Here is a 13,890-nt window from a genome sequence, read left to right as displayed (position 1 = left end):
TCAAATGACAGATAATTAAAACTATCATTATTTTTCCAAAAAACTGCATTAGTACCGAAATTTTTCATTCGCTTTACCTGAATCAGAACGGCCGAAAGACAAACAATAATTTTAAAAGCCATTTTTTTTCCTTTCGTTTTATCGATGTATATCTTTGATGTGAATTATTTCCTTCATACTTCATCTTATATATTATAATAATTGTGAAAGAAATTCACTGATAATAAAACAAAGATATGAAGAAATGTACTCGCGATAATGTCGTTTTGATTGTAATTTTATATAGAATCATGTTTTACGTAATATAATATCGTTTCTGAATAACTTATTGCATAATTTTATGAGGAATATAATAAATAATATTGAGTGATGGTTATCATTTGATTGTCAATTCAGTTAACAACCAAATCTGTACCCACTCTACTGAGTGACAAAGTTTTATAAAGGCGATAAAATTGTTCGCGTGATTTCTGTTTTCATTTCCCGCATCTCTCGTAATACGTGCCTAAACCATATACTATGTTATAATTTATGTAATGTATTTCCTCATACTACGGTCTTAGGGTGTGTTTGACCAGATGTGGATAACGCTATTTGACGGATGACGTTACAAATACACTTTTTGACAGCGGGAGGTAGAATAGCCAGTGGGACCTGTTTCTCTTCAATTAATAACCTACATCTTTAAGTAGAATATACGCGAATAGAAATATATCATAAACTAGCTGACCCGGCGAACATCGTATCGCGTAACACAAACTTTATCGTATGATATTAAAGTTCAAATTGACTTTTAAGTATTATCACAAATCTTTTGTATGGGAGTATAGAAAAGTGTTGTTTTTAGACTTTTTCAGGAAATTTTAAATTTTTTTTTTTTAGAATTTTTCTCTCCGTAAGAACCATCCTCGTACTTCAAGGAATATTTTAAAAAAAGAATTAGCGAAATCGGTCCAACCATTCTCGAGTTTTGCGCTTAGCAACACATTCAGCGACTCATTTTTATATTATAGATATAGTAGAACTTGAAAACAGGCATAATGAATCAAAACTTTTTACTGTCAGATACTGTCATCCGTCAAATGACGTTATTCACAATCGGTAAAAGAGGCCCTTAATGAAATAACTTTTATTCATTAGCCATAATTAAATTATTTTACAAATCCTCGTAAATTACTTTCCAAATCTTTTCATCTATGTATATATATTAATATGAGGTATATATATTAAAATGAATCACCGAAATGTATGTATATGATAATTATTTTTTGTTATATTCGTTATTTTTAAGATAAGGTTAAATATAATAATAATAATAATAATAATAATAATAATAATAATAATAAGTATTCTTTATTGTACACCACAAAGAAACATTACAAAAAAAGTGATACATACAAAGAAAGATGTACAAAGGCGGTCTTATCGCTAAAAACGATTTCTTCCAGACAACCTTTGGGCATAGGACATGGCGTAGAAAAAAAGAAGCGGTAGGGAAGTTTACAAAGAGTTGATAACGATTTGGCATATAGTTAGTACATATAGATTTTTTTAAATATATCTTTACAAAAACAATCGTGCTACAAAGTCGGTTGGGTCCGCTAGTTTTGTTTATTTTCGAGATAAAAATATATTGTATTTAAAGTGTTAAGTTAAACTACCAGATAGTAACATGGTGTCGCTGACAATATTTTAGTTTACACTAACACAAGGCTAACATTATTGTATAACATTGTAATAACGTATCACTTACCATCTGCGTCGTGATCTGACGTCAGTCCTCGGAGGGCCTCCGTTCGCAGGCGACGAACGGAGGTGCGTAGGAGGCGCTACTTAATGCGCCTCCAGTAACGCCCCCGTGCCCGTGTTGGGCCGGGATGGGAACCCGGTCCTGCTAGACACAGTGTCGTCGGGATTGTTCAGAGGTGAGCCGGACAGTCCCCATGGAGGAGAAGTCTGGCCTTTTCGCCGAGACCAGCCTGTCGCTGGAGGGATCCTGTTGCTTGCAGAACCGGTACTTCCCGCAGGGGTTTTGGTTGGTATTGCAGCCCCAAGTGCTGAAGCCGACATTTAGGAATTTCTACCCGGACGTTTAGGAATGTCTACCCGGACATCATGGATACCACCCGTAAATGGGTTCCCCTGCGATACCAAAAAATAAAAATCACTTACCATTGTGTCTGCGTAAGTGGATAATTCTTATTATTACAAAAATAAAAGATTACTTACTCAGGAATAATATGGTGTTATACTAATTGATAATCATTTTTAAAATAGATTAAGTAGTTTTAGAGATTAACTCATACAAACAACAGACACATTCGCTAACTAACTTTTACAAGACTAGTTCGTTGGAGCAGTTTGTAGTGGCCCTGCTTTCTGTTCCGCGGGCGGCGGATTCGATTCCTGCCTGAGTCTGAGTGTAATATTTGTATTCATATATTTATACATGTATTATTTCTATGTATATTTATTAAAAAAAATATTTAGCTATAACAGTCGGCTGTTACCTATAAGACAAGAACTAAGTTGCTTATTTTAGGAACAGGCGACCATTTGTGTGTGTGTGTGTGTGTGTGTGTGTGCGCGTGTGTGTGTGTGCGGGTGTGTGTGTGTGTGCGTGTGCTCGTATGTGTGCGTGTGTGTGTGTGCGTGTGCTCGTATGTGTGCGTGTGTGTGTGTGTTAAAGCTATTTGTTTATTTATTTATAATATTCGATTCAGCCTGTAACATCCCACTTCGAGAGGAAAATGATAAATAATATTAGTTGCGACATTTTTGAAGTAAAACTACGCACGTTTGACTTGACGAGTAAGCTGGTGAATGCATGATGAGGGCGTTAAGAAAAGTGTGATCGGATGAGGCGAACGGAAGTTGAGAGAGATATAAGTTAGTGAAAATAGATAGAGAGAGTTATGTTCCGTATATTACTGTAGGAGCTACAAAAGTTTTACTTTCGATTGTTTTTTTTTATGTATGTTACTTCAGAACTTTTGACTGATTGTAACAAAAAAAAATATTCGAAAGGTGGTGTGTGTCATTTGGACTCATTTAAATTGATTTGACATCTAACAACTACTTTTTGAGTTATATCTAATAATGCGTTTTTACTTGACTATTTTTTTTGTCGACCTACATTGTAATATATATACCGCATAACTTTTTACTGAGTATACCGATTTTGATGATTTTTAATTTAATCAAAAGCTGATGTTTATCATGTGCTTAAATTTAAATTTCATCCAGATCTGATTACAACTTTTTGAGTAATATTTGATCACGCGTATTTACATGACTATTTTTTCGTCTACCTGCGTTGTAATTACTTGTCGATGTAATTGAAATCGGGTTTTTGTCGTTTGCGAGCAAATACAATTATTTCTTCTGCTTCTTCTCCTTTTACTTGTAACTATTATATCAATAATTATAGTTTTCTATATATTAGTATCATGACAACTGTCTAATGGCGCGAGTAGATACCTTAACGTAATGCAAAAAAAATAAATAAATATATATAAAAAGAAATCAAAGATAAAAAATCAATTAAAAGTAATAATATTTTATTTCATTGTAATATTTTTTTTTCTGCATGTATATTATTCAGCAGTTACAAACATCCATTACGATTTAAAACTAGGTCAAGCTAAAGTTGTATGCAACACTGTTTTAAAGTTTTTTTAAATGAATTCACAATTATAATTTTACAGTAATTGCAGTTATTTTCGCTTGATGTGCACGGTCGTCTATTGTTATTTGAGTGCATTTCCGGTTTGTTACGGAAGTTACTCTGTTGCTATTATTTGTTATACAGACGATAGAAAAGGATTATTTGATTATTTTGTTAATTTGGTTAGGAGTCTTAAAATATATATTAATATATTGCTATGCATTTAAAAATACGTAATTCCATAGTCTTAATGTCAAAAAGTGTTATATGATTTTGTGTATGTATGGTGGAGTAAGACGGGCCTCTTAATAATGACAATAGGACAAAAGGGCCCTTAGCTTTAATAATTCCTGTTTTACCGCAAAGAAAGCATCCTTACTATTACAGGACATTCCCGCAGGGATAAGAATTACTGAAGTCAACTTGAATGATCCTTGAAAACGCATCCAAAACCATTAGAATTAAACTAGTTTTTATGATGATGTACAAAAACGTTAAGAAAAAAAAGACCGTTATATCACGGACAAATTTCTTTTATTTCTATATATTAATATAGAAATTTTAAAACTGCACGACACAGTAAAACAGAAAATTTGCCGAATAGCCAGTTAGGAAAATTTAAAGCGTGTCAATTTTGAAGCAAAAGTAACGCCATCTGCCGTGGAGTTTTTTTGTTATTCCTTTGATGTTTACACCATGCAACGATAGGTGTCACTCTTATACAATATCAAGTCATTTAATTTTTAAAAGTATTTACCATGAATCATCTGAATAAATTATAAGTTTTATTTGCCATTGTTTTATTATTTTATCAATTTAACAAAGCTTATAATCTAATGAATTATATTATAAGGTTTGTTTTTTTTTGTTCTCGATTAATCTTCCTTAAATATTTTTTATGCTTAATATGTGTTTTGAAAAGAAACCCAGTAATTAAGTAATTTATTACTTGATGATATAATATCTGTCAATCCGCAGTTTAGCAGCTCGTGGTGGTTTAAGCTCCAGTCCTTCTGCTACATGGACAAAGTGCAGGATTAATTGTGAAATATCTAGATATACAAAAATATGAATATTTTATTTAAATTGAAAAGGTCTATAGAAAACTCCGCTATGGTATATGTCTATCTCTTATGGATATCCCACAATAACATTTTTTTGTCATTTACTTTTTACGACAAATAAGGACTAATTTTCAAAGCGATTTTAACCAATACAGAATTAATCCTCATCTAATTAAATACCTTAAATACATTGTTGATTTAATATAGATCTATATGGCCCCTTACAGCATATGATTTAAATAAATATTTTCGAAGATATTACAGATTTAAAAATTGCGGGACGTAGCGTTTGCCGCGGTTCCGGCCGGCTTTTACTCTAAAGTTAACGCGTGCGGGCCACGGGCAGTAATAAATAAATTAAAACTACAGGATCTATTTTAATCATTTTTTCAGTGAATGACATAGGCTATAATTATATTTTATACCCGTGCGAAGCCGAGAGAGAAGCGCGAAGCCGGAGCGGGTCGCTAGTTAAAAATATAAATAAAATTAAGCATATTAATATCACCGTTTAAATGGACTGTAACAACAGTTACGAATATGATACTCCCATGCTATGTGGTTCATAGCATATTTAGGAGCGTATTTACCCTAGTGGTAAGAATAAATAAAAATAATTTAAATTTTAATTTGTAAAATGGCGATTCGAAGGTACAGCCCTTGAGACTTGCGTACCCAGGAATTAATTTCCTCCGGTGATAGGAGGAAATAAATTAATAAACCGCTCTAAAACAAAAAAACGATCATCAGAAATTAACTTTTGGTTTCACCGAAACTCATATACAGAGTTCGATACAATAATAGCGTGATCTAAATGACGTCTAGCGCCATCTAGCGGCACATATCTTTCAACTATATTAAAAGCTATACATAGTGACGCCTTGCGTCATCTATTGGTACATAACTTTCAACTATACATAGTGACGTCTTGCGCCATCTATTGCAGACGTGGTAAACCAAACTGGTAACAAAAAAAAACTTAAATACCTAATAAAATTGTAAGTTGCAGCGTTAACAGCTATATTGATTTTTTTTCGACCCGTGGCGCTGCAAGCTGAGCGTAAGTACGTTGCTTTTGCTTTTTTGCGGTAACCTACTCGTATGGAGCAGCAAACTGTCGAGGACTAGGACGATGAATCTTACAATATGCCTCTGAACATATCCATATTCACTACAAGATAAGGAAATCACAATTAGTAAGGGACAAGTAAATGTGGAAAAGTTGCTATTGATTCGATTACTCTTAAGGATATATCTTACTATTTTTAGAGAAATTTACTATTTGTAAAATAATGTTCAAACTGTCAACTGAAACAAAAAAAAAATAATAGTTGAATGAATCTTTTTTTTTTATTTCTTTGTACACGTCTGAAATAAACGCTTATTATTATTACTATTATTATTTATTATTTGACAGTCCATGGCCGCGTGGATTGTCTCGAGCTTATATGAGCTGTGTTGCCAACCCCAAGAAATTAAAAAACAGCAGCTTCCCAATAAAAAAACAGGAGAAAACAGCAGGTAAAATAAAAAAGGTAGATTTCATACTTTCCCCGTATAGTTAAAATAATTATTTTAGTTATCAGGACTCTCACATACATTGTTATATTTTATTAACCACAATATAATAAAAAACGAAAATTAACGTAACATTATTTTCCACTTTCATCCTCAATTGCCTCATCTTTAGTATTTGCAGACTCATTTTCCTTCTTAAAATCATACACATTGTTGTTAAAATTCTTTATGTGCCGTTTTGTGCCTTCAAATGAGATTCATTTGAAGATTTAATGAGTAAAGTCGATTCTATTTCTATTCTAATTCTGTTCTATTTCTATTCTATTTCTATTCTATTTTAAATTCTATTTCTATTCCATTTCTATTCCATTTCTATTCCATTTCTATTCCATTTCTATTCCATTTCTATTCCATTTCTATTCCATTTCTATTCCATTTCTATTCCATTTCTATTCCATTTCTATTCCATTTCTATGTCATTTCTATTCCATTTCTATTCCATTTCTATGTCATTTCTATTCCATTTCTATTCCATTTCCTTTCCATTTCTATTCCATTTCTATTCTATTTCTGTTCTATTCTGGCGTTTAGGATGGCCCGATCGATTGGGGAAGCGACCACCACTGCTCTCGTCTCCGAGGTTTGTCTTCAGACAAAGAGAGTCATCAGCTGTTGTTGACGCTGACGCGTAAGCGCTGCCATAGAAGAGAGGAAGCTTCGTGCGAAAAGGAGAGAATTTATTGAAGTGAAGAAGTGAAGAATTTAGTGTTCATAATAATGTATAGCACAAAATAATCTTTCTACGGTGTCGCTGCAAATAAGCACAAAAGTTTCTTCAGCAATTCACACAATTCACACAAAGATTTAACATTTGTGAATGATTGAAATGTTTTAATATATCCGAAAAATGTGTTTTCGAGAATTTTTACACGGTTAATTTCGTACATGATTTCCCCCTGTATAAAATATGAGTATCAATCATATAAGACTGGTCGGGGACTTCATCATTGTGTATTATTATTTAGTGGTCATCAAAACATATTACATAGTGATAACGCTGAACGGTAATTGAAAAACAGTAAAAATAAGGAATGAAACAGAAAACAGTGTCATCAATGTAAAAACAGCAAATCTACTGTTAAAACAGTAGGGTTGGCAACACTGTGTAAGAGCAATATCATATTGTGCACTAGGGTTGCCAGATGGCCGGGAAATCCGGGATTGTCCCGGAATTACTGCTAGCTTGATGCTAGTTTTCTAGCGATTTACAAAAAATATTATCAATTTTCGTATATTTTTCAACCGACCAAATTCGTAATCCACGAAATGTCCCGGAAATGACATGCTTGAATCTGGCAACCCTATTGTGCACCCAAGCGTCGTTCCCGACATACATCACTCCTGTATGTGACCAAACGTAGTACCAATTACTCAGCTAATTCTGTTCTGTCTAGACTGCTGCGTCTGTTCAATGAGATGTGTAAGGACATAGATATATTTCTGAACTCAAAGTCTCAGTTAAAAAATAGTTTTATCAAAGTTTTAAAAAAGTAAATTGGGATTGTCATAAGCATTCATTAAAGCGTTATTTAAATGTAATAGGTACATGCAAGTTATATGTTTGCATGTGTATGTTGTTGTGTTCGTTATATAACTACTACAAAGTTTTGTTATCTATACAAATGAATAAAATTGGAGTGTCTGTAATTAAATATAATAGTATAAAATATAAAAGTTATGTTACAATGGCTATTTGTATACGTTTGGACTTTCCGTACTTATTCTACGTCTTGTTGTTAGTCTGTGATGTTTAATGTGATGGGTCACGTATCTCTTATGTTACTATCCTATTAACTTTAATTTTGATTTGTTTTGTTTTTCAAATCATTTTAATAGGTATCGGCTTTCAATACTGCCCTTTTGTAACAGTACTAAGATGTATAGCTATCTATACATCCTATATAAAATATATCTATTAAACCTATTATTATTGGTAATATTATTATATGTATATATATATACGAATTGTAACGCTGTTGGTTTTCTAAAAAAAAATAATAAAATAAAAGAAATCCACTGTAAAAGAAAGAGAATACAATGCAAATTAAAGGAAAAATAAATTACGGGCGATCTGAGGCCGGGAAGTGGTAGGGATCCCCCCCTACGGGGTTTACAGGCTGCGGGTACATAAACAAGGAAACGATTATTTTGGCATAAAATAATGATTACGTGATTAAAAATGGTATTAAATATATATATATATATATATATATATTAATTTCTTTGACATTAATATTGACCAATTAAAGATATAAATAATAATGTTATTAAACGAGTAAATGAACTCAATGCCCTATTGACCAACAGCGAAAAAGTCACGTCTTTTTTTTAAGTAGAAATATTTTCACAATATTAGCAGATACAGATATTACACCATTTTTTTGTTTACTTACAATTAAAATACACACACACACACACACACACACACACACGCATAAATACACACATACACATACACACATATTGCTTTGTCGCACCGAAGCTGCTGCTGTCTTCGGTCTTTGTATTTCAAAGTCATGAATGCCAAGCCAAGAATGGCTATCCCGTTACCGGTCGGTTTTTTAAGTTCCAAGGTGGTAGTGGAACTGTATTATCCCTTAGTAGCCTCTTACGACACCCACGGGAAGAGAAATGGTGGCTGTATTCTTTGCTGTCGTAACTATACAGGATTTAAGATTTTTGGAAACTCTATTTGTAGCTCACTAATTGATGCTTGTTGAAAAACTGTTATTTTGATTTCGTGTTTGTTAATTTTTTTATTTTCCTTTTAGTTAAATAAAACATGGCAAGATTTGAGGACATACTATGAGCTAATATCTATTTATCCGTCACCACTATATCGTGTCCTGTGCCCAAAGGTAACCTGGAAGAAATCGCTCTTCAGCGATAAGATCGCCTTTGTACATCTTTTTTTTGTCACTACTGTTTGTTTATATTTTGGTGTACAATAAAGAATATATTATTATTGTTAAAACATTGGATACTTTTATTTCGATATCAATGACGATACAAAATCTAAAGTCCAATTATCAAAGTCCAAGTTAATCTAAATCTAATATTACATCCAACTTCGCAGTCCGAAATCATTCGTTCTGTTTTGCTATAAAAGAGGTTTTACACTTTAAATATGACACCATATAACTAACTGTGCTCCATGGTTACACATGCGTCAATTTGAAGAAAAAAAAATTATATATATATATTATACATATAACTATCCAACACTAAAATTATCTTTCAATTGGAACAAGTAGTTTCTGCAATTAGCCAGTTCAAAACAAACAAAAAAAACAATCTCTTTAACTTTATAGTATTCATCACATCATCATCATCATCACATCAGCCTATCGCAGTCCACTACTGGACACAGGCTTCCATAATTTCGAGCCAAAAATGATATGAACTCATGTGTGTTGCCCATAGTCAGCACGCTAGGCAGGCGGGTTGGTGACCGCAGGGCTGGCTTTGTCGCACCGAAGACGGTGCTGCTCGTCTTCAGCCTGTGTTTTTCAAAGTCAGCAGTTGGATGGTTATCCCGCCATCAGTCGGCTTGATAAGTTCCAAGGTGGTAGCGGAACTGTGTTATCCCTTAGTCGTCTCTTACGATACCCACGGGAAGAGAGGGGGTGGCTATATTCTTTAATGCCGTAACCACGCAGCATTTATAGTATTAGTGCAAGTATTTCGAGATCATCGATTTTTGTAACAGACATCTAAATCCTTAATATAAAGGGTTTGAACTGATCAAAAGAAGATGAGATCGTAAACCCGTATTCTCAATAGAGAGTATAGTATTAGCTAAATTTGTTTTTATTTGTATTTCTAATTTCGTTGACTTATGTAACTCACTAAATCTATCTATATTAATACGTAAAGTAAAAACTTTGTACCGCTTTTTACGAACATTGCGCGGACGGAGGAGTATCAAATTACACACACTTATAGTTTATATAAAGAAGGAGTGCAAAATGCTAACATTTTTTTAAAATTATGCATCAAAATATATTCACTAAATCAATAAAAAAAATATTACACACACTACCACGTATTTGACACACACACACACACACGCACATATACTCTTTTTGTTGATTGTCAATGTAGTTATTGATTTATTTATATGTTACAAAAATAAAAACAAAATGCTGCTTAATGATTTTAATTGTATTATATTCAGAGCGTCAAGATTTACATTATTGTTTTAGTAAATGGAGGAACCATGGCAACCGCAGCCGCATCTGCCAGTAATGATAACAGCTCCAGCAGCGGGAACGATGCCTTCGAACCCTACTGCACCGAGGATCGGCACCTGACCAGCGACCAGGGTGGTACCAGCAACGCCCATCTCACCAGCAACAGCCACATCACCCACTCCAGTACCACCGTAGGCAGCTGCGGTTGAACCAATATTGCTGACATCCCAGCCAGAGCCTAGTCCAAAATGTCCTATAGCTGGAGCAGCAATGCCAGCTCTGTTTCCACATGCTGGTCGGGGTACTTCGATTTCAAGACTGCGAGTGCCATGACACTGACTGCATACGTTCTAAAATATAAAAATAAAATAAGTGTAAATGAAATCCGCGCGTGACAATAATCTAATATTAAACAGATTTAGCAATAAAGGGGTATCAATATATATTAATACGCGAAGTAAAAACTTTGTACCTATTTTTACGAAAATTGCGCGGACGGTGGAGTATAAAATATCGCACACTTATAGTTTATATAGAGGAGTGTAAAATGCTAATATTTTTTTTAATTAAGCATAAAAATACATTAAATCAAGAAAAAAAAAACACCCACACTATCATATATTTGACACACACGCGTCAATCAAGTTGAAAATAGATTTTAGATTAATATTGTTTGTCTAATGCCAAACATAGTAACTAATATATATAAATTTAAATTAATTATTGTCAAATTTCGACCACAGGGTGACCGCTAGTATAAATAAACTTGTATCAACTGAAAACAAATTTCAGATAGTTAAACTAGGTTGGCTATTGGCGGTTTTACATACAAGGGATAAGATTTGGTACACTAAGGAATAGGTGTTCACTTCTTTTTAGAAGCAAGATTGTTTCAATTTTGAAGTCTCGGGGTGACAATTTTACGGGTAGATAAAGTAAGAAAAGTCGTTACCACCTGGTATAGCTTCAAAACGTTTCAAGAAGTCGCTTCCTGTGAGCTCTCTACTGACTACTCCTTCATGATTTTTTTTTTGTATATTTCTGTCTCTAGTCTAACTTTTAATTTTCCCTTAATCATGAATCAATGAATTTATTTTGAATTACCCTTTGTATGTAGAGAAGCTCTTGCTAATGTAAGTTATCAAAAATTTCCTTATATTTTTTTGGTTCAAAATGAAATAAGCACCTATTCAAGTCCAATTTACACATTTGATTAGTTCAATTTTGGTTTGATTTTCAAGAACATACTTTGGCGGAACTATTTAAACTTTACTTACTTTATGCATTACTTCGGCTAATTTTCTTTGTAAACTTTTAGGAGTTAACGATTAGGAACAATTGCGTAGCTCACCTGGACCAAATAGGCTTGGAGGCAGAGGAGAAGGAAGGCGTAGGTAGACATTTTGCTTTGTATGTGTTCGACGAGAAAGTCAGACAATGTTAGTGAAATTGCACATCGGCGATTTTATAGTGCCATCTCTTTATTTGCGTAGATATTTTGCAACTGTTGTACGTGTTCATATTCTATTTTTTGTAATAAAAAATATATTTTATTGCAAATATGTTAACATAAAATCATATCAGTAATTATTATTTATGTAAGAAAGCATGTTTTGTAAAACTAGATCAAATCATAAACTTAGGGTTGTTAATTTCAGTCTATAACCTACAAAATTGTATGCAGTTTTGAATAATTTTAATCAATGTCGCTATTTCTGAATTTCTAATTAGAAGACGAATATTTTTTTCATAAACGGAGAGGGAGAAATTTTGTGTAAGCGAGAAGACAGATGAGTTTATTTGTATTGTTTTTGCCATTGAAAAATGCATCTGTTTTGTAATGTTATAATTATCTAGCACTCTAGTCTTTTTTCTTTCGTTTACAATCGATAATTACCGTTTTTTATTTATCTCCTTAATATCATTTGAAAACCCCAAAATAAACAAAAATAAATGACATTACGATATAGATCACGAATAGCACCTACGTTTTAATTCCTTAAAAATAGCACTACTTTTTAGTCACGTTTTCTTTCATAATTTTCAATTGAAATAGTTTTTCGCCACATGTGATAAGGTTTTTTAGACTTTGCAATTAGTATAAATAGCCGCTAGAAGTTTTCTGCGAACATAGTCACTTTGTGGTTACGAATTAAACATGTTTCAGGCTGTTCTTTTGGTCTGCGCTCTGTCGCTCATGATCCAGGTTAGCAATATTCATAAAGTTGTCATTTGTAGAGCTGAAGTGAGCGCTTACACGATAGTTCAAATTTTTAATTTCAGGGTTAAATTTGAAAATTATTGAAACACATCTTTTTCGACATCCATTTTTAGAATTCGGTAAACTGTATATTAAAACAAGAGTTTTACTTGGCTTCCCTTTTTTCTATAAATTAAAGTCTAAAGGCAAAATATGAATAATAAGGTTTTCTATGGAGACAATAGATTCAATTAGACTTTTAGCATTATAATAACTTGAAAAAAAAATAATATTTATTTTACAGAATCTATATTTTGCATAGGCATTTTACAAGATAAAAAATATTTGTATAAATTTGTTGATTTATGTAAATATAAGTAATGTATATTTAGTTTGTTTGGCGTGGTAGTGGTGTGCACCAGAATTATGGATAGCGGCTACTTGATTAACAGGTTTTAATGAACAATATTTCTTTTTTCTTTTTCAGACTATTTCTGGTGCATGCATTGGAGTTGGAATTGCTGAACCTTGTGGCTGCGCAGGATCACTTGGTCAATTTAGTATTTATGATGGTATGAGTACTTATGGTGCTAGCGGAGGCTATGGATCCACTTCTATCGCTGCATCATATGGTGGAGGTCTTGAGGTATCAAGCGTTTCTTCATATCCAAGTGGATTGTCAGTTCTTTCCGAAAACACGATAGAAGGACCTCTCGCAGTTGTTGGCGCTTTGCCATTCTTGGGAGCTGTGGCTCTAGAAGGTTCGCTGCCAACTGCCGGCGCTGGCGCTGTCAACTACGGCTGCGGAAATGGAGCTGTTGCTATACTCGAAGAAAATGGTCCTGCTGTCAACGCTGCGTCAATGGGCTTTGGTTCCTATGGCTATGGATTTGGTAGCGTCGATGAATATGGTTGCGGATTCAGTGGAATTCCTGGACGTTTCCGGTCTGGTTGTGGATGCAGTGCTCATATTTAAAATTGACTCTTCTATTCGAGTGAACAGTGTTATGGTGAAATGTGGCATTAAAAGCAAAATTGTCATTTTTGATACTTTGAAATATATTTTCTACTAATTATTGATATAGTTTTATTTAACGACTAAACTAAGTAACTGAGGTAGGGCACAGCAGGAATTTCCTGCTCAAAATATGGAGCAGCCCGACTGAGGTAGTACCTCGACCTTACAGA

The 13,890-nt window shown here is 33.4% G+C and overlaps 2 protein-coding genes across 2 annotated transcripts; one reads left to right on the top strand and one right to left on the bottom strand.

The window, feature by feature from the left end:
- Positions 1-10,452: 10,452 nt before the first annotated feature.
- LOC123667987 (chorion class CA protein ERA.1-like) lies at positions 10,453-11,935 on the bottom strand. The gene is made up of 2 exons (XM_045601811.1): positions 11,854-11,935; positions 10,453-10,852 (listed from the first exon to the last, which is right to left on the bottom strand). Exons 1-2 carry the CDS (start codon positions 11,902-11,904, stop codon positions 10,511-10,513), a joined length of 393 nt encoding a protein of 130 aa, XP_045457767.1. The 5' UTR covers positions 11,905-11,935; the 3' UTR covers positions 10,453-10,510.
- Positions 11,936-12,660: 725 nt separating this feature from the next.
- Positions 12,661-13,778, top strand: LOC123667709 (chorion class B protein PC10-like). The gene is made up of 2 exons (XM_045601550.1): positions 12,661-12,708; positions 13,190-13,778. Exons 1-2 carry the CDS (start codon positions 12,661-12,663, stop codon positions 13,676-13,678), a joined length of 537 nt encoding a protein of 178 aa, XP_045457506.1. The 3' UTR covers positions 13,679-13,778.
- The last annotated feature ends 112 nt before the right edge of the window (positions 13,779-13,890 follow it).

This window comes from Melitaea cinxia, chromosome 29 (genome assembly GCF_905220565.1).
Source record: "Melitaea cinxia chromosome 29, ilMelCinx1.1, whole genome shotgun sequence".
In the NCBI taxonomy this organism is placed as follows: Eukaryota; Metazoa; Arthropoda; class Insecta; order Lepidoptera; family Nymphalidae; genus Melitaea; species Melitaea cinxia.
Note: the sequence above shows the minus strand (reverse complement) of the source record. Positions and strands in the feature narration are given on the sequence as shown.